Source organism: Triticum aestivum, chromosome 2A (assembly GCF_018294505.1).
Source record: "Triticum aestivum cultivar Chinese Spring chromosome 2A, IWGSC CS RefSeq v2.1, whole genome shotgun sequence".
NCBI lineage: Eukaryota > Viridiplantae > Streptophyta > Magnoliopsida > Poales > Poaceae > Triticum > Triticum aestivum.
In genome coordinates, this window is record NC_057797.1 from 19,356,351 (window position 1) to 19,377,737 (window position 21,387).

At 44.3% G+C, this 21,387-nt stretch overlaps 1 protein-coding gene and 1 long non-coding RNA gene across 4 annotated transcripts; one reads left to right on the plus strand and one right to left on the minus strand.

The window, feature by feature from the left end:
* Window positions 1–203: 203 nt before the first annotated feature.
* Window positions 204–2,301, minus strand: LOC123184346 (uncharacterized). Its single transcript, XM_044596495.1, has one exon. The coding sequence runs from the start codon at window positions 2,265–2,267 to the stop codon at window positions 204–206; it is 2,064 nt and encodes a 687-aa protein (XP_044452430.1). The 5' UTR covers window positions 2,268–2,301.
* A 4,564-nt stretch (window positions 2,302–6,865) lies between these two features.
* On the plus strand, window positions 6,866–10,096 carry LOC123187079 (uncharacterized). 3 transcript variants are annotated; one of them, XR_006493804.1, is made up of 6 exons: window positions 6,866–7,198; window positions 7,274–7,417; window positions 7,524–7,606; window positions 8,927–9,048; window positions 9,239–9,594; window positions 9,707–10,096. It is a non-coding gene; the product is annotated as an uncharacterized lncRNA (long non-coding RNA). The 3 variants fall into 3 exon arrangements; XR_006493805.1 differs by having other exon boundaries at window positions 7,514–7,606; window positions 9,239–10,096; XR_006493803.1 differs by having other exon boundaries at window positions 9,239–10,096.
* Window positions 10,097–21,387: the final 11,291 nt, after the last annotated feature.

Below are 21,387 nucleotides of genomic sequence, written 5' to 3' on the forward strand. Positions count from 1 at the left end.
GAGCTACCACTGTTAACCGAGTGAGCTTTGCTTGGTGGCCTTCTCAGGTGGCGGCGAAGGGACCGAGGGAGGAGGATGGGGACATGGATGGCAGTGGCAGGGTATCGCCGATGCTGCTCGATCCCCTAAGGACGACGCGAGCAAGTTGCATCCACTTTCCTTACACATGATGGTAACATGCTTACAGGCATGACTTGATTGAATTATACTACATCATCTCTCTGGGCAACCGATGCTTGGTAGATGTATTCTGCCATAAGCCACACGATGGTGGTCAGCTCGCCACCACTGTTGAGCTTCTGGGCATGAGACTCCCTGCTGCACTTGTTGCTAGCGTAGACGAGAATGTCCATCCACACGTCAAGGACAAGGTTCAAGGAGTTGGCGGTGCCATCCTTCTCCTTCTCCAGCAGCTCCTTGGCGAGTCGAGCCATGTGAGTGAGACGAGGAGCAAGGAGGCTGAACTCTCGGTCCTCGTATGCATCGTACAAGTTGTTGGCGAGCTCCTCCCTCTCAGCAACCCTAGAAATGCTAGAGTGTGGGGCATCGCTCATCCGAAACAAATCCTTGACGACGCGTGCACGGCTCGGGTACCTAGGATCAGCAGATCGCATGGTGACCAGCCTCTCGCAGGTCCGTTGGTACAACCTTTTCTGGGGCTGGCCCGGCAGCATGTAGGGACGTTCCACCAGGAGGAACATGAGGTAGTCCGACATCACCCTAATGGCATGCACGGTAGGCATGGCGTCGATGGCCTTGGCCTTCTCGCTCTTGGTGAGGAAGACCTCGGTGGCGATGTGCCAGATGATGATGCCCTCTTGAAACTCTACGCCGAGGGAGTCCTTGAGGACGCCGCGGTAAAGACCGCGGCGGTCTAGTGGGTACTCACCCCACTTCTTCCCCAGCATGTCAGTGTTGAACCTCCCCTTGCTGTACAGGTGGCTCATGTACACAGCTATATGACGTCTGATCACATCCGTCATCTCGACGGTCGCCGAGTAGTGCTTCCTGTTCCACCACTCATCGAGTGTCAGCGCCCTGGCCAGCCTCCCGAGCAGGGGGCTGGTGAACGGCGTGTCGGCGGGGCGCGTGCAGAAGTGCAGCAAGTTGTACTGCCCGATGGTGTATGACCACCTTCGTGACTTGTACCTACTATGAGCGGCGATTCCTCCCTTGACGAGATGGTGAAGCCACACAACCACATGCCGGAACCTGTCCCATCTCTCGTTGCAGAGGGTGGTGTACCGGAGCCAGCTCCAGCTGGTGGTGCTCAGGAACGCGAAGGTCCACGACGATGCCAACGCGTTCAGGAGCGACGTCGTCTCCATGAACACGGCGCCACCCAGCAGGACGTAGGTGATGGCGACGTCGGCTCTGGTGTGGTCGTCCTTGGCGGTGAACCAGAACAGGAGCAGGGAGGTGGCGACGGTAAGCGGCGAGAGGACGCGGATTAGGTAGCCGGGGAAGGTGTGGACCACGGCCGCCTTGGTGTAGAGGACGTCGTACATGAGGGAGAGCTCGATCTCCATCAGCGTCCACAGCTCGACGCCTTGTATAAGCTTGCTGGTGTACTCTTCTAGGCCGTCCGTGGAGTCTAGGCTGTCCATGGAGTCCTCCTCGACCACCGAGGAATCGACCATGGTGCGCTTGCAGACGTGGAAGAGCGAGTGGGCTCGTCGCAGGTTGAACTCCTCCTCCGTGACTCTGTCCTGAGGGTGGTTATGCTTGTGGATGGCCGGGCGCTTCACCTTCAGGGAGGCGCCGATGCTCTCCAGGGTGCTGCACTTGAGCGACCACGTCCTCTCCACGTACTTTACCAAGCCAACGGCGAACATCAGGATGGAGGCGACCAGGAGAAAGTTCCTGTCATGTCCGCCAGCGACGGCGATGTGCTTTTTGAGGACGTAGCCCGCCCCGAGGACCTGCACGACGAGGACGGTGAGGTGGCGGAGCCAGAGCTGGTTGTCCTGGAGCGCATAGGCGGTGATGTTGTCCGGGCCGCCGAGGTGCAGCAGCAGGAACGGCGCCCAGAACGCGACGAGCTGGTGCCCGAGCACGGTGCTGCTGAAGGACAGGTGGCCGAGGGCGTACACGGCCGTGGAGTCGGCCATGAGGTACGCTAGCCAGAGGAGGAACCTCCGCACGGGGAGGTTTTGACGCCGCCGGATCCCGGCGAAGACGAAGAGGACGAGCTGCAGCCCCAGGCTGAGGAGGACCAGGATCTGTATCGACCGGTGGTTCCAGAGCACCAATGGCCCTCCAGCCATACTCTTGTTGATCCTCTCCTTTTGGCACTCTGCAATCTGCACTGCCTGGAATGGATGAATTTTCACGGTTTGTTTCAGGCACATACAATCAGGAATAAACCAAAAGGATCCACAACATTCATGGATAATAGTACATCAATATTATCATGTTCAATGAACAAACGGATTTGCTAATTCTCAGTTGCCTGAAAGTTTCCATAAGTCTGTATCATCTAAAATTGCATAATTGCACAATATACATGTGAATATTTACACGCACAGCTAGCCAAAAAAAACGGACTCCTAAAAAGTGGAGTACTTATGTAACTAATAATGCTCGTGATCAAATACAGTTGAACAAGGGATGGTGTATGCAAAATTACATACCGGACAGGCAGGAGCAGCGGCGCAGCTTCGAATTCCAAGACTAGTCGATCTTGTCGCTGAGACGAGGGGGCGGCGAAGCAGGAAATCAACAAACGGCGGAGAAAGGCACGGAGGAGCAGTGGCCAGTGGACGGCACTACACACTGACCAGTGACATGCCAAAGCCGATCAGAAGTTCGTTGGATCTGCTTCTTAAGGGATAAGGAAGCTTCGTGGTCTGTAGTTGTAGATGTAGATGGATCACTGAGTGCTAAGCTGGCAGGACACTTGTAGATGTATACTGGGCACACTGGTACATATCTTTTCTATTTTCGATTAGAATTATTACTAGGGCACACTTGTAGATTAGACTAAAGTTGCAGTTGCAAGTAGATTAGATTAAGGGAGCTACTACCCAGTGGCATGCCGGGGCTGCATCACGCCGCTCTTCACTCCAGGATCTCGCTTATTATAGAACTATAAGTGGATGTAAGTTTTGCTACACTTACGGACTAATCTTATGGGATTAAATTTATAGGATGGGGTGGCAACATCTGATTGGAAGGGTTAGTGGAGGGATTAGTCCGTAGGAGTAGCGTTCATGAATATAGGACTTTGCAATTTAGCGGAACCGCTTCGTCTGTATCAGTTCCCTGGTGTCATCTACTATTTTAAGGGGTGTTCTTCACCAGGTATTGGGTGGTAATTTACCTGACGATGGATGTCATATTTTGTTACTACTATAGAGTTTTTTCTAAAGTAAATTGCATCGATTATTATCATTTATTTTATTACCTTATGAACACCCATGATTCATATTCTTTACCTTACCTGGAGGGCAAAGAGGTTAGAACATAATTCAACGAATTCTGAGCTCTAATAGATGTGCTCAATTTTGAATATGGGCCTTCCCATCACCACATTTGTTAATTAAAAACTATAGTGATCAAACCGAAACAAGCCCCCAACTTTCCCTATACACAGACACAAAAGGCAATAACAAGACGCAAATGACCTGCTGCTGTTCAGTCCTTGGCACGAATCTTTAAGGCATTGGACGCACCGGATAACAGGGTGTGTCGGGGCACCCGGGTGCTATGGCACCTTTTCGCAATAACAATGGTGTCACTGAAGCTTGCCGCCTGCAATGGGAACTACAACTTCCACCTCCGCTCACTCTTTTGCTCTTTTGTATATAACGATCACATGGTGTTTCTCCTGGACGGCATAGGAAGCGAACCATATGTAGTACAAGAGCAAGCCGAAGTTTATCACAACAATATATGGGAACTTTATTCATAGCATGATTAGCTATTTTAATTTTTAAGTATTTAAAATATTAAATTCCTAACCAAGTTGAGAATGAAGTCCCAACTTATCTGGCTGGTAAAACATCAACTTGTGATTGCATCATTAGCACGACAAGAGAGGTTAGTAAAAGATAGTGATATTTTTATTTTCAAATTTTGATAGAGTAGATTAAGAGGGAATAAAAGATGAGGGATATAGGTAGTGGACATAGGCATGACAGCATTTAAATTGACATAGCCATGATCACGCTTGAATTAACTAATAGTTAGCCTATGCTTAACCTATAGCTAAATAAATTAATAAGAACCTAATCAACCTAAACCTAACTAATCTAATATAAAACAAAGCCATTGCATCTAGTTGAATCTAACTAACCATGGCAAAATTAGCACTACTAAGCGTAGCAAAAAAAAAACAATCGACACAAAGGTGGGTACCACGCAGATTATACCTCGTCATGGGAGGGCGGCAACAACGCAATGATCTTTCCGTGCGTAGAAATGGTGTCGGGGACTCCCCCCCCCCCCCTCCGAGCGGCCTACATGCATGGCATCATGTAGGGAAAGAAGAGGTGACGGCTACAACGGGGTCTAGTTCTCTAGAGACAATACATGACTTGTCGGTCTCGCCTGGCAAGCAGCCTCATCCACGACGAGGAAGCCATCCTGCCGATGGTGGACGTGAGGGGCTGTCTAAGGCCACATCAAGGGAGGGGGTGGAGAGTGGAAGGCCCGGTGGCGACGGCACGGAGGCTCGGACTAGCAACAATGCGGGCGGGATCCATATAAGGTGTCGGTGGAGGGTGGCACAAGCAGATCAAAGGAGGGCGACGCAAAGAGAAGGGCTTAAAGGTGGTGGCGCAACACTAGCAGTGTTCGGTAGCAGTGAATGGAGAGAGGGACGGGTCAAGATGAGGCTAGGCTTTGAATATGAGGAAGTTGTTTCCTTATAGTTGTGTTTTTTTCCTAGTATTATCCTTGGCGGTTGGATAGAAGAAACGACCTAAGTAATTTATGCATGTGTTTTTTTCTTTTTAGTTACGTTCTTTTTCCCGCTATCATCCGAGGTGGTTGGATAGAAGAGACGACCTAAGTAATTTATGCATGTGTTTTCTCTGCGGATCCTTTGAGTTTGGTTTCTTCTAAAACCGCCATATGTGGCTTTTATCGGTGCCAGCTGAAATTGGTACGCTGAAAACCGACTAGATGGGTCTGTTGGAGAACTTGAATTTCTACTAGTCAAAATTTCAAGCTTATATGTTGAGTTATTTGGGAGAACAAAAAAGAGAATTTCTAATAGTGAACTAGTATGATTCACAACACAAGAAGGGTGTTGGTGCATAGGTGTTCAGAAAACCCACTCTAAAGAAGAGTTGATAGCATGATGCATCTTGGAGCATATTCCAGTCAGATGATAGGTTTGTCTTGCTTTTATTTTCAGTCGCGGCTCCCTTTGGAGCCAACAATGGTTGTACCGGCAAGAGCCGTTACCTTGCTGGAGGTATCAGGATTGCATTTGTTGCCTTCTTACCCGAGATGCTCTAGGAGAAACTTTTTATCTGGTTTTTCTAGGATGGGACGATTGTGGCGCTCAACAATTTGTTACCTATTGGGGGCATAATTTTGGACATGGATCTGGCTAGAAGGTCCTATGGTTGGAGGTGTTTGTCGATGGGATGATCGAGATTGAGTCGTTGCAATGGTTTGGTTGTTGGATCTTTGGCATGCTTGTGGGTTCACTGTGGTCTGTTTGTTGCCATGGAATCAAAGTTGCAGTGATCATAGAGATAAAGATGATGACAAGCCAAGGTGGCCTGGTGGTGGCGAATCTAGGATGTAAACGCAGGGGTGGGCTCAACTTCAAGGATGCTTTTTTTTTTTGGCATGAAGACAACACACAACACGCGCACACGCCTTCAGGCAACCTCATCCGACGGTCTTACACAACACACACACAATGTACGACAATAAGAGTGGCCCTGGAGTGCAACAATAATCTGGATTCATATATAAGAGTGTATGACCAACTTAAATTCAGCATGGAAGAGACAAAGGGATACCTTGCTAATTTAAAACATCTTCTGATATCTATGTGCATTAGATGCTCCAATTCTGAAACGCCATGCCATCTGTCAAAAACTAGTTTATTTCCATTACATTGGACAATTGTCAGTAAAAAGATGGTCTAATATTAATATACAATAGATGACAGTTGGTCAACTAGTAGATTGTTTTGTTCCAACTTTGTCCTTCATTATGATCCAGCAATCCTTCCTTGTGTTGTGAATTAACACCTGTTTATTTGAATAGCTCGCTAGATGTCTGAATTTATAATAGCAGTAAGCAAATAGTGAGAATGCGATACACATATTCTGGATTAACCGAGAACAATCATGTCCTTGGATTAACAATCATAAGAAACACTCTAAAGCATAAAGACATATTTCAAGACAAACTTGTGTGTTAAAGCATGTGCATTTTGGATTAACCAAAAACTGTCCTGACTGCAGATTCACAAACGTAACGAACACTACAAAGTCCCCATTGCAATTTCAGGGAAAAAGCTGCTTGTTAAAGTAAATGTGGATGCATTACAAAAAGCCACACTGTTCAAATATGAAGGATGCAATTCACCGTTCCATTTCCTCCTGAACGCGCATATCCTTCCCTTCACCTGTATGCATTGCAACATTTACTCCGCGCGAATAAAGTTGAATCGCCTTTGCTAAATAAAATTACAAGTGAAGCAGCTTTTTTTACCTTTGTTGTTGGATCTTGGGATAACAAAGAGTGCTCCCAGTATAAGAAACACATGGTTACTGAATCTTTATCGTCTGAAAAGTAAATTTGAAGAGATATACTCCCTCTGTACCGTTTTATTTGTCGCTGGGGGATTCTAGTAGAAATTCCGTCACGTTATAAACTTTTTGTCGTTTCCGAAACTACCCTCCCACTCTCTCGCTCACTCAGTCGCTCACTCGCTCGCTCGCTCGCTCATGCCTCCCCCTCACTCTGCCGAATCCCTAGCTCGTCGTCGCCGGTGAAGAGCAGCGCCTCCGCCTCTCATCGCACACGTCGCCGGCGCCTCTACCCCACACGCTGCGCCTCCGCCTCTCTCTCTCGCGCCGTCGCCGCTTTTCCATGTTGACGTACGCCGTCACCTCTCCCTCTTCAAGATCTCAGTTTTACTCCACTCCGGCGGCTGGATCCGAAGCGCGGCGGCTCGATCCAGCAGCTGTGGTACGCCAGCCCCTCCTCTCCAACGCCAGCAGCTGCGGTACACCACCCCTCCTCTCTCTCCCTCGTTGTTGCTCATCCCCGATATGAGTAATCAGATTTAACTTGGCCGCAGGTGCCTAGCCGCATCAGAGCAGGTTCAAGCAGCAGCAGTAGCTTCAAATAAGGCGCCTCCCCGACGTGTGGCAACAGCAGTAGCTTCGCCTTGCTCTCTTCTTCTCCTCCTCACTTCAAGCAGTAGATCAGCGAAGCAGAGCAGGTTCCCCTCTTCTCCTCTCTTTCTCTGTTTGATGCAGGCGCCCCTGAACTTGATTTGATGTTTTTTTTGAATTGGACTTGTTTTTGATTTGGCAAGCCTTGTGTAGATGCCTCATCAACCTACTAGCTGCACCAACGAGAGGTGGGAGACGAGATGTAGCATCTCTGTACTGATGCTCACATTGCTCAAGTAAGTTAACATTGAAATTCAGTTCGCTTTCTTAAATTCAGTTTGGAGTAAAATTCAGTTGGGAGTAGGAGTAGTTATGCCACTGCTGCAGTACTGAAATTCAGTTTGGAGTAGGAGTGGTGTGTTGCACTGAAATAGGGAGTACAAATCTGCAGCTTTGCATGCTTAGTTAACTTCTGAAAAGATATGGCAGTAGTACTTGTATCTCTGCATGTTTGAGCACTCGAGGAGTACTTCAAAATGGAGTAGCTTAATTCACTGAATTTGGTTGTACTCCCTGTTTCACTGAAAAGATTCAGCAATGAGTTGAAAATGTGATGATTTAGCTCACTTTCTTAATGTGATGCTATTGCTGCTGTACTCCATAAATTACTGAACATTTGTTAACACTCCAAAAATGCAGTATTTGCTATTGGCCTATTAGTGTTAGCAGTATTTAGAGATTCAGTTTCCTACTCAAAATTTGCTGCTTGAGTATTTGCATCTTCCTACTGTCAGCATTGATGCTTTCGTCGAATTTATGAGAAATTAAGATGCATCATTAAATTAACTGAAACATTTTTTGTTAATTAAGATGCATCATTAAGCAGTAGGAGTACTGTATGTGTGTACTCATTTAGTTGGAGTACATCAACAATATACTCAGAAGTAATCTTGCATTTTCTTGATCTTTTTTTTTGAGTAAAATCATCTTGATCTGTTTTTGCTTCATGTTCCTTCTGTAGATGGATTATTTGTACTGCATGAGTAGATGGATTAGCTGTAGATGGAGTAGATGGATGTTTACTCCTATCAAATAAACTACTCCATGTCAAATAAACCCTGCTATGTGAATCTTTTCCACTAATTAAATTTAACTGAAACATTTAGGTTTTAGTGTAGGGCTTGCAAGTACTCCCCTTTTGCCCTCCATCATTTTCAGTTAATTAACTGAATTTTTTTTCAGTTATTCCTTGCTTGTAGGAGTGGCAGCACTACTTTCCTTGTTCTCTTCTCTTCTCTAAATTCACTCATCTCCTCTCCTACTACTCTCCTATCAGAGAATGATCATAAAAATGGAGTAAAAATATATGGATTAGAAATACACACATACAAATGGAGGAGTTTGGAGAAGTCATCTGATACTCCCTAGGTGTAAGCATGACAAGACTAATCTGTCATTCACACTTTTCACAATTTTCATTCTTATTTACTGTCAAGACTGTTGGCTTTTCTTATTGTTGGCATCATTCATCAGGATACACCTTTTTTATAAAGTTCTTTAAATATCCAAGTATTGATCTCAAATGGTGTATTGAATTTGTTTCCATTGACTCGCAGAAACTTTAGGCATGTTTGCAATTGGACAAATGGTGTATAACAATGATCATCATCTCTAAATTGGACAATCGGACAACATCAGCAGGAGGACAGCAACAACAACATTTTCTCATGCATTACAGGTTTCCCAATTGATCATTACACTCCAGTTATTTCTTCTGATGCCAATTGTGAGGGTGTGGTGATCTTGTCTGATTGCTATAATTATTGATCTTAACAAATTCTTCCTGATTGAATGTCTCCTGATCAATTTTACAGACTATTGTACCTAAAAGCATTGACAAATTCTCCCAATTCTGCTATAAATTTCAGTGCACCTGGCGAAAACTGATAAGAATTGGGAGCGGTGAGGACCAGGCGGGGGAGCAGCGAGGACCAGGCTGGGCAGTGCGGTTGAGAGGACCAGATTGGTGCAACGAGGACCAAATTGGGAGGAGCGGCGGCAGCGGCCAGGCTGGGGCGGCGGCGATCAAATTGGGAGCGGTGGCGACCAAACTGGGCAAGGACGACGGGGAAGAGACTGGCGAAGGAGGAGGAGGAGATGGCCGGACTAGCAGCTGGAGGAGGTGGAGGGCGGAGGAGGAGGTGGCCGGCCTGGGCGCCTGGAGGAGGAAGACTACGAGGAGGAGCCTGGCGGAGGAAGACGACGACTTGTTTACAAATCAGGGGTATTTTTGTACTTTTGCTCGTTTTCACCTGGTCGGAAAATACCCTCCAACGACAAATAAAACGGTACAGAGGGAGTACATGGTTAACTGCCTTACTGGGTAACTGTTCTAGGCTCCTGACAGGCTGGCGCTGGACGGCTGGACCTCCCGTCGGCTTGCTGGCGTGGGCGCCTTGCGGCGTGGCCTCCTCCTTCCGGCGGGCGGTGGCCCACTTCCCGTCTCCGACCTGCCGCAGCCGAGTCCGGGAGCGGCTGCTGTGGAAGAACGGCAAAACCCTATTTGAGGCCTACAGCGACGCCAGTTTGGCCGGCCCAGTCAGCGAATATCGCTCACAGTTGTAGGCTTGTAGCGTTTTCTCGTTGGTTTTTTATTCTGCTCAGATCAGATATTTCGTTCACTTTTTCCTTTTCCCATTTTAGTTTCTTATTTACTAGCAAAAGGGCCTGTGCAAAACAGAAAAAATTATAATCTTTAATGGTCATTAGCACATTTTGTTGCATCACCGAGATACTATTTGCAAATATTTCATTAAAATATTGTGAATATTTTTTAAAACAATTTTCTTGAATCGGCCAACATTTCCTGAATCGATGAACATTTTTTTGCAAATTGGTGGAACAAATTTTCTAATTTACGAATATTTTTCTGATTTAATGAACATTTTTAAAAATGCATGATCATTTTTTAATCGGCGAACATTTTATGAATGAATAAACTATTTAAAAGTCACGGAGAGTTTTTGAATTTTTAGGATATCTTTCCATTCATTAACATTTTTTGAATTGGCAAAATTATGTTCAATTTTTTAATATTTTTAATACACAAACTTTTTAAAGAATTCATGAACATGTTTTGATTTCCGAGAATTCATTTCAAAATTTCTAACCTATTTTTAATAAGAAAACATTATTTACAAATTGCGAACATTTTTTAAATCCAAAAAAATTTCATGATTTATTGAACATTATAATTTTAAAATTATCATTGTTTTTATTTTTTGAACTTCTCTAAATTTCCAAATTATTTTAAGTAAAATAAAAAAAAAGCAAAATAAGAAAATAGAAAATGAAATGTAAAAACAGGCTTCCCGGACATGGGCCGACCCAAATGTGTGTGTTGCATCTTCTCCCAGCATGCAGAGCGCAGTATAGGAGGATGTCCCTACTGTATGGGCCGGCCCAGGAGGGGGATATCTCTGTGTAAAATGTTTTTTTATCACTTATATGCTGCATTGCTATTTCTCAAAAATAAATTATATGTGGCATTGCTGTGTAATATTTTACAACTTTGTGGGCAACTTCTGTGCCGTACCAGAGAAGCAATAGCCCCTTTATTATTAGGTATGTACTCCCTCCGTCCCAAAATAAGTGTCTTAACTTTGTACTAACTGTAGTATAAAGTTGTACTAATCTTGAGACACTTATTTTGGGACGGAGGGAGTAGTTTTTTAGGTATTTATTTTTTTAATTTTTGTTTCATGTTTCCTTTGGGTATTTTCCTTTTTAAAATATATGGTGGACATTGTTTTAATACGAGATGAAATTTTTAAATGTAAATAAACTATTTTTAATATACGGTGAATAATTTTTAAATTCATAAGATTTTTTTAAACACACGCCAATTTATTTTTTGTTTTTGAAAAGATCCGAAAGGAAAATGTTAAAATTTACAACTGACAAAGGAGGAAAGAATGAATAGAAAAAAAAAAGACATACCGTTTAAGTGAGGTTGCCTGAGTGGGGTGAATTGGGCGTCTAACTAGGAGACCTCACATACGGTTAAAAAAAATAAGGAGATCTACCTGAAATGGGGTTGTGGTCTTGTGACTTCTGACTGTGGTACTAGTTTTCTGGGCTGGGCTATTTAGAGGCGCGGCGATTTTCTGGCTTTGGGCTGTTTCCAATTGGATCAAATTTCCCTGAAACTCTCAAACCGGTTAAATCACCCCCAACTCTAGCAAAACCATATCAATGTCCCCCTGGATGGTATTGGATAGGATTTGAAGTGATACTAGACAACAAAGTGCCCACCACCAACTCCTCCCCTACCTCCGTCTCTCTCATGTGTGGGGTGTGCATCGTGCACTTCCGCCACTCTAAATTTTGATTCAATTGGAAAGGAGAGAAGGGGGTGAGGGTATACTTTTCTCTAAATTTATACTTGTGATTTTGGAGGCCAGGCTCAAGGCCGTCCCTAGAATTCGCCACTGGCTAGTGATCCTTCCTATGTCGAAATTGCACGATTCTCCTTTATAGGTCGCCTTCACACTCGGAGCTGCCCCTTCGCCGACACCGACTATTTGGCAGTTATTAGTGTGGCTTGGAGTGTCTAGTGCAGTGATGGGCCGTCCGCGGTAAAGACGGAGTCGCTTGGTCGAGGAGTGATGCTGGAAAAACTTGTGTATATTTTCTTGTTCACGGTATGTCGTTTGTCTATTGTGAGCCAGGTCGCATGGGTATGTCCCGAATGTTGCCATTCTTCTTGACGGTAGGTTTATCCGCCAATTATAAGAGCACTTCTTTATTTCTAAGTCAATGGACTATGTACGGTGTCTGGTCTCCGTTTTGGAAAAAAGTACAAGCAGCTGTTCAATCCCAACAACCAACAATGATTGACCGAATCAAATAAGTGGTGATGCTCCAGCATCTAGCTAGTGTATATCCATACCACCTCCTCATCTCTCTCTCCTTCCTCTCCATTTCCCCAGTGGTGCCGATCGAACCCACCCCCTGCAGCCTCAAGCTCACAGCAGCAGCGACCGCCTCATGGGTCATCATGCGACGGACGTCCATCAGTGGTGATGCCTCGTTCTCGTCCATCAGTGGTGATGCGTTCCTATAGTACGTACAGCTTACTGAAGTTATGTGAAAATTGAAAAAAAAAATCTAACCCTGGAAGATTTGTGAATGTGAATACACCATACTTTAGAAACAAAATTACAAACATCGAATTGTAAATCATATAATCTTGCATTCGAATATAAACATATTGGAGAACCGTAAAATTACCATGTGATCGAGATGCACTTTAGAGCCACGAGTCCTAACTGAGAGCCCCAAGTATCAAATGTATGCGATTTACAATATTTTGTATATACTTTTAAGTCTCCATTGTAGTGGTATGACGAATCAAAGTTTGTTCTAGCAGAAAGAATAAACAATTTGTCTGCCTTTGAATGCAGATATTAGCTTTGTGTGGCTAAAGAAAATAAATAAATATAATAACGAGATTCAAAAATGAAATTGTGGGGTAGCATTTTTAAAGTGAATTTTAAGTGGAGGTAAGTTTCTGGAAATAGAATTGCAATTGACGGTCCATACTCGGCCCAGGCTGGGGCCGCATGCCGTGCCTTACTATAGCCCAAACTTGAGGTGCGGGCTGGATTCTTGGCCTGACGAGGCCCAGGCAGCGCGAGGGCCACTTCTTGCTGGCTGAACTGGCCCGATTAAGATAGTGCATCGTCTTCAGAAAGGCAACAATTGCCCCAGAATGAGGCGGCGCTGCTGGAGGTCGCCGGAGCTCCAGCACATGGCGGTACTGAGTCCGGGAACGTGCCCTACATGAAGGCACGGTAAATTCGTCCATGGGCTTATGGAAGCTAACCATATGTAGTGGAAGAACAAGCTGATATTTATCAAAATAATAAATGGAAACATTATTCGTACTTTTGTAGCATGGTTAGCTATTTTAATTCTGAAGTATTGAAAATACAAAAAATACCTAACAAAGTTCAGAATGAAGTCCCAACATATCTGCCTAGTAAAACATCAACTTGCTATTGCATCATTAGCACAACAAGAGAGGTTAGTAAAAGATAATTGTATTTCTCTTTTCAAACTTTGAAGGGAGATAAAGAAGATTTTTTTTAAGTATATATGAGGTGAGAAGTAGTACAAATGAGAGACAGATGGTGGACATATATAGGCATGACCGCATTTAAATTAACATATGCCTGACCACGCTCAAACTAGCAAATAAATATTGAACGCGTAGTATCTGCTCCCGAGCTCAAATGGTTCATGATGAATAGTAAAATCAACAAAAATAGAATGAAAATTATGAAATTTGTTTGTGGTAAACTTTGACAAATGTGTTTTGCACTTGCAAAAAGTTATCAGGAAATGACATTCATGGAAGCCGTGGCAAGAAAGAAAAAATCAATCTCTCCAAAAATACTATTTTTGAAAGCTTTTTGAAGTGCTGATTTTTTCCCATGACTTCCTCGAATGTCATTTCAAGTTGAAATTTGTCAAGCACGCCAAACATTTGCCAAAGTTTGCCACAAAGAAACTTCAGTTTTTTTATTTGTTTTGGATTTTACATTCATCCTGAGCTCATTTGAGATCGGGAGCAAAAGAGGACTTTCGATAAATATTAGCCTATTCTTAATATGTAGGTAAATAAATTAAGCACCTAATCAACCTAAATCTAACCCAGAATGTAACCATTGCAATCAGTTAAATATACTAACGTAGCAAAATTTGGCATAACTAAACATAGCAGAATATACGAGGGTCAATACCATGCGACAATATACCTTGCCGTGGCGTGCAGCGATTGCGCACAACTTTTCTCGTGCACGACCACCCTCGCCGAGCGTCCTGGGGCATAGGATAGGGAGGAGAAGAGGCTACATCGGCGACAGGGTCGGGTCCTCCTGAAACCGTGCGGAATCTGTCGACACCCCCAGTTATGCAGCCTCATCCACGGCGAGGAAGCCACCTTGTTGGTGGTGGGCTCCGTGGAGGGTAGTCGGCGAGGGGACCGGTGTTTTCTTCTTTGCGCTTTTCTTAGTGGATTCTTTGCGTTATTTGGTGTGTATATCTATTATGAGCCAGGTCTCGCGGCTATGTACCCAAATGTTGCCATCCTTGATGGTAGGTTTATCCGCCAATTATCGGAGCATTTTTTTATTTCTAAGTCAATGGACCGTGTATGGTGTTTGGTCTCCGTTTTGGAAAAAAGAAGTACAAGCAGCAGTTCAGCCCCAACAGCCTACAATGATCGACCGAATCAAATAAGTGGTGATGCTCCAGCATCTAGCTAGTGTATATCCATACCACCTCCTCCTCTCTCCTTCTTCTCCATTTCCCCTGGTGCCGACCTCACCCACCACCTGCAGCCTCGAGCGAGCTCGTCCACCTCAGCAGCGGCCGGCTCATGGCTCATCATGCGACGGACGTCCATCAGTGGTGATGCCTCCTTCTCCCCTAGCTAATTACTGTGCTTTGTGCCTCCGATTGAGCTTGATCGCCATGGCCGGGCGGAGCGAGCTTTGGATGAGGGGAATCTCCCGCCGTGATCGCCCGAGAAAACTACTTGTGGCTTCTTGCATCTTTACGTGCTTGTTGTTTTGTAGGCTCTCCGCCACGGGTGCGCTCCTGGATGAAGACACTTCGCTATGGCTGTCGCCGGGAGATAACCCGGCTGATGGTGGATTGCTCGTGGGTTCAAATGGAGACACGTATTATATGCCACCTGGTAATCATATTCCTCATCTCTCATCTTGCTTTATACTATATCATCTTCGTTTTTGCATCATCTAGATTCTAGATTGGGCAGTGTACGCTGCTGCTGGTAGTAAAGAGAAAGGAAAGAAATAGGAAATTCTTGTGATGTTGACTGTATTCTGAATGATTTCGTGACTATATTTTGGTGGAAATCCTTGACCATTGAGAGAGATTTTTCTGTTTACAAATTATAGCTTGCTACTATCATTATTAACCAATGGTTATTGTGTTTGGACAGACACGGCACGGAAGTTGGATGACACTGTAAAGGAGGAAAATCTTTCTGGACAAACTCTAGGGGAGAAACTTTGGAGTTTTCTTATGTGGTGGCGTCAAGAAAATCCGGTTGATGATGCTCCTGTGGCACCTGGACAATAGTTTGGTATAAATTATTTGTGTGATGTGCAGCTTAAATAAAAAGAGTTCTTTTACTATAATAAAGCCCTTTTCAGTATGAGGTATTTGTTATCTTGTTTTGCAACTTGTTTGCTAGACTATTTGGTCACGATATGATGTTGCATTGTCTGTTCTCACTTCTCAGTCTTTGGTCACTTCTCAATCCTGTTGTAGTAGGTAAAATTAGTTGCATCATATGGAAAGCAGAGATAAAATACAGGAGCCCAATAATATGTAGATGCTGGTGTCCTCGTTCATGTTTTGTCATTCTTCAAAATGTAACCAGTTATATGGATACCAAAGAATTGATTCGTAGACCTAGTGACGAGGACTTGGTGGTGTGCCCTTGCTGACCTGGCTTTAAATCTTGTGGGATCGAATTATGTTTGGCCAACTCTAGCCGATCCCCTAAAAATAGAGGAGCAAAATGGCGGAGTAAACTTTTACTCCACTAAGTTTTGGTCAGACCTAGTCGAATTCCTAAATTTAGAGGAGTAAAATGCAAATTTTCATAAGTTCAAGATCGATTCAATTTAAACAACCGAAATCCGACACAATGTACATAAGCATCCGCAGAAACGTAGTCTAGTTTAAACCTAAACATGAACGTGAACTTAAAAACTAAACATAATTTACATTATAAACCACCGAAGCATAGTCAAACTAAAAATTAATCGTCAGACTTATAGAAGTCAAGTTAGTCCGCCCGTGAAATCCCACCGCACATGGGGTCTGGCCTGTGTCGTCGTTGCCGCAGTGGGGGAAGATCCTCCACCATTCTTCAATGTCGAAGTCGTTGTCGCGCCACCATCCTTCTCTTGTGTCCGAGAGGACAATGACCTCCCCGTCGGCCGCACGCTCTGCCTCCATGAAGATCTTGCGTTCCGCCTCCACCAGCTCAGGGTACTGGCGGCGGAGATCTGCCATGTACTCCTCGGCGGTGGCCTCTGCCGCGATGTCCTCCCTTGCCTCCCGGTCCTCCCTATTCACCGCGGCACTCACCACCCCCCGCGGCAGCGGGTCGAGCTCGACGGGTGCTAACCCCCAGGGGAAGTTGAGGGGAATTCATAGATTGGTAGAGCCAATTAATGCTTGTGTCTCACATATTTGGACAAGAGGGAGCCAGCAGCCCGAATAAGTAAATTTACCGGTGCCGGGAGCTACCGACAACCTTGAGCCAATCATATCACGTCACCACATAGTGTAGTTTATACTACATGCAGTATAACACTGTTCGATCATGTTTACTAAATGGGTATTTGAACACTATGGCCCACCATGTGATGTCCTCCACAGGCTTGCACGGTCGGATTTTGACAGGTCTCATCTCTCTCTTCCTTTACACAATAAATCCACACTTTTATTTTATAGTTGCTAACTAAATCATATGTATCTTTTAAATCATAATTCTATTTTTGAATTTTTATATATATTTGAACTCATGACGTCTAGACCTTAAAACAAGATCAATCTTGAATATATTTCAAACACATTTAAGTTTTAATGTTTCAATCGATTTATTTCACTTCTACTATTTCATTCATTTGAAAATGCAGATTTCATTTCTTTCAAGAAACATTTTGAATTATTTCAAACAATCATATAAAAAAGGTGTGTAAATTATTTCACTCGAGTTCACATATTTGCACACCATGTTTCGATGGATTTCATTTGTTCTAGAAAAAGGTTTCCAATTATTACCAAAATACTAATTTCACTCATTTGAAGAAATTGATTTCAAGTCTTTTACAATCATATTTGAAGTATATTTCATTTGTTCCAGCAATTTTAGAGACCACAAAATATCAATTTCACATATTTGCACATCATGTTTCGATGGATTTCATTTGTTCTATAGAAAAGATTTCAATTACTATCAAAATACTAATTTCATTCATTTTGAAGAAACTGATTACAAGTCTTTTACGGAACATATTTCAATTGTGTTTTAGCAATTTCACTAATTTCAGAGATCACAAAATATCAATTTCACATATTTACATATCATGTTTCGATGTATTTCATTTGTTCTAGAAAAAAGATTTCTATTATTACCAAAATACTAATTTCACTCATTTGAAAAAACTGATTTCAAGTCTTTTACGGAACATATTTCAATTGTATTTTAGCTATTTCACTAATTTCAGATATCACAAAATATCAATTTCACATATTTACTCATCATGTTTTGATGTATTTCAGTTGTTCCAGAAAACAGATTTCAATTATTATCAAAATACTAATTTCACTCATTTGAAGAAACATATTTCAAGTCTTTTACGAAACATATTTCAATTGTATTTTAGCTATTTCATTATTTTCAGATATCACAAAATATCAATTTCACATACACATCATGTTTCGGTGTATTTCATTCATTCCGAAAAAAAGATTTCAGTTATTACCAAAATACTAATTTCACTCATTTGAAGAAATCGATTTCTAGTCATTTACAGAACATATTTCAATTGCATTTCAGTCATTTCACTAATTTCAAAGATCACAAAAAACCAATTACACATATTTCAATAGATTTCATTTGTACCAGAAAATAGGTTTAAATTATTACCAACTCATTTAGAAAAATGGTTGTTCGAAGAAAAACTAATTTCACAAAAAAAATCACTCTTGCAGGAATAAACAACATCACTGTAACAAATAATCTAAACTAAAAATTAATTTAAAATTCAAACTAGTCAAAATATATCCAAAATTGTTCTCTATTTGAAGATCGTGTTGACCTGAATTCAAATATGTAAAAAGTTTAAAAAGCATAAATGTGATTCAAAAGTTATGATCGAATCAAGATGCCACATTGTTTTGTACTTCCTGGTTCTCTTTGTGTGTGATTCAGGCTTGCTCATAGTATGAACTTTAATTAGGCCGGCGTTCTGCTTGAGGTCGTCAGTTTTGCTCCCTTGCCGTCGAGAGCGACGAGACGGTGACAAGTCCGACGGCGGCGGCAGTGCGTCGTCGGACGGCCGCGGCGTTGCCGGACGGCCGCGGCATCGCCGGACGTTCGACTATGCTCTGTTTTTCCTTTCTGCGTCAGCTCTGTTGCTCGGAAATACTCACAGAGTAGAAGGGAAGAGAGACTTGGCGCGCGCCCTGCGTGCGTGCGTGGACGGCGCTGTTTTGCTGTTCGTTGGATGCGCTTGATGAGATAAGAACGGCTGAGATTATTCTCCACGGCAGTTCTGCCGTGCCTTCTTCACGGCAGACGAGCCGCGTCCGTCGACCACGGCTATGATGCCCGAGAAGCCGTTTGCGCTGCTGCCGGATGGTCTGACTCAAATGGGGCACCTGCCCAGTCTATTCAAATCAAGTGCTCTTGGCTTACTGCCGGCTCATAATCTTTTTTTTTCGAGCAACCGGCAGGAGCTCTGCCTTTTCATTAAGAAGAAGAGAATCGACCAGTTTATAAGGAAAACTGGCCGAAAACCGATACATCTGCGATACATGCACACGCCAGCCCCGAGGCTGCGCACCACTCGAGTCGACGACACTGTCACCCAAGTGACCAGAGACGACACCCTACAACAGAACAATGGGCTCCGGAGCCGCCGCTCCGACATCCACACCGGCCCCAGTTGGTGCCTCCGCTGCCCTAGAGGCCAAAGCCAACACCCAACGCACACGAGATCTCCGGTGTCGCCGCACCGGCTTCCACTCCGGCCCCGAAGCCGCGAACCCACCTAGTCGATGACCATGTAGCCCTCGCGACCAAAGCCAACCACACGACGGAGATACCCGGAGCCGCCGCTCCGACTTCCACGCCGGCCCCGAAGCCGCGCACACGCCTAGCCGACGACGAAGTTGCAAAGCCACAGAGCCACCGCCAGCAGATGAAGGACCGGACCTCCAAAGGCGTCGCCCCCAAGAGGGAAGCGACGAGGAACGCCGCCGACGCCCACTTCGGCCAAGGCCGAAGTTTGGGTTTTCACCCGAAGAGCCCGTGGCTGAGATGACGAGGGAGGTGAAGGGGCTCCACGACGCCGCCTCCAACAAGGGAACGACATCCTAAGACGTCGTCGACGCCGGCATCGACCGAGGTCGAGCTAGGCTTTCACCCGGAGCTCACCAAACCCATCTTCACCACAACCAATCACCACCGGCAGCGGACGAGCACTCTACACCGATCACCACCGCCAACCACCTCTTACACGGCAAGCAAAACCACCACGGCACCACACGCCGTCATGGCAGCCCCGCACCCACCGCCAAGAGCGGCGCCGCCGCGCCGCCATCCACCCTCCTCGCTGCCGTAGTCAACGCCCCGCAGCGCCGCCCGCAGCCCGCCGAGCTCGAGGTTGACCACCACGCACCAGATCCGGCTCATAATCTGGCACAACCGCACAAGAGAGGATGAATGAATTCTGTGGTGCGGCGTTGCTCGAGCTGACAGACTTTTTCCGTAGTACTGCACTTTTTTAATGAGATTCATGTGGCACTTTAGCTGGTCTCCTGACTCGTCCGCCTCATCGATCCACGAAGGACAAAGACGGCAACGACGAACGAGATGTCCTCACCGCCTACGTCTAGCTTGTAGCCTCAGCACCCTGCCTTTGCTTGGGGAGGTTTACAATGGCTCTATCGTCGTCAAGGGAGGAACGGGCACATGTTGTAAAAAAGTTATTAAATTAAGTAAACCGTGTGGCTATGTCTCAGCCAACTGTGATTAACCAAGTGACCTAACATGTAAGATAAAAAAGAAAAAACTAAAAAGAAAAATTTACACGGATCTTAACATAAGATCTTACGAATATAGCATCGACTGATACATAGCCAAGTCTTGGTCGACTGACTTTTAGCACGACCATTGAGTAAAAGGTGTGGCTAAACATATAACCCGACCCGGTACATGTACACAATATACCACCTTAACATAGTTGTTCCGAGACATACCAAGACTTAGAGATGCGTGTGAAGGGCAAATGCGGGTCCAAACATTTGTAGGTTCACATTTTAGGATTTCACTAAAAATGTGACGTCATGGCATGGGAATTTCGTTCAGCGACTTTGCCATTAAAAACATTTAATTTGCCATGCTTAAAAATCTGATTTGAGATTTCTAACATTCTTGTATTACTTTGGTGTTTGACTCTGAGGGGCACAGAGTACTCTACTTTTTTACACAACACACATACACGTTGTGCCCGCTCATCTTGATAGAATAATGACACAAAATGAAGTGCCACAAAAAAACTAACATTATTTATTGTGTACATAGAAATTTATATAGAGAAAAAGTAGTCCAAAAACTCGTAACATTGATTTGTGCCACTCCAAAATCACTAACAAACACTAAAATTGGTAAAATATACTTGCTTCATGAAAGTGCGTTATATCGACTAGAGGGGGGGGGGGGTGAATAGGCGATTTTTATGAAATTCTTCACTGAGGAATTTGCCCGTGAGGAAATTCCTTAGCGAAGAACTAATTGCAGCGGAATAAGTACTCAGAAGTAAACATAACACGTTACGTGCATAGTCATCATGATGAAATGAAGACAAACATAGAGTACAGGAAGCGTAAGCACAGGATAACACTAGATGAAGACAAAACAGACTGAAGAAATTGAACTGAGGAAATTGAGAAAGTCTTCAGTCAAAGTCTTCAAGCACAGATATGAACAACAGATAACATGGTAATGAGGAAATGAAAGAGTTGAAGAAATGGAACCAGTAAGCTTAGTGAAGACAATGATTTGGTAGACCAGTTCCAACTGCTGTCTCAGTTGTACGTCTGGTTGGAGCGGCTGAGTATTTAAACTCGAGGACACTTAGTCCCGGACACACAGTCCTCACCGTATACTCCTTGAGCTAAGGACACACAGTCCTCGCCCAATCACTCGTGGTAAGTCTTCAGGTGACTTCCAAACCTTCAC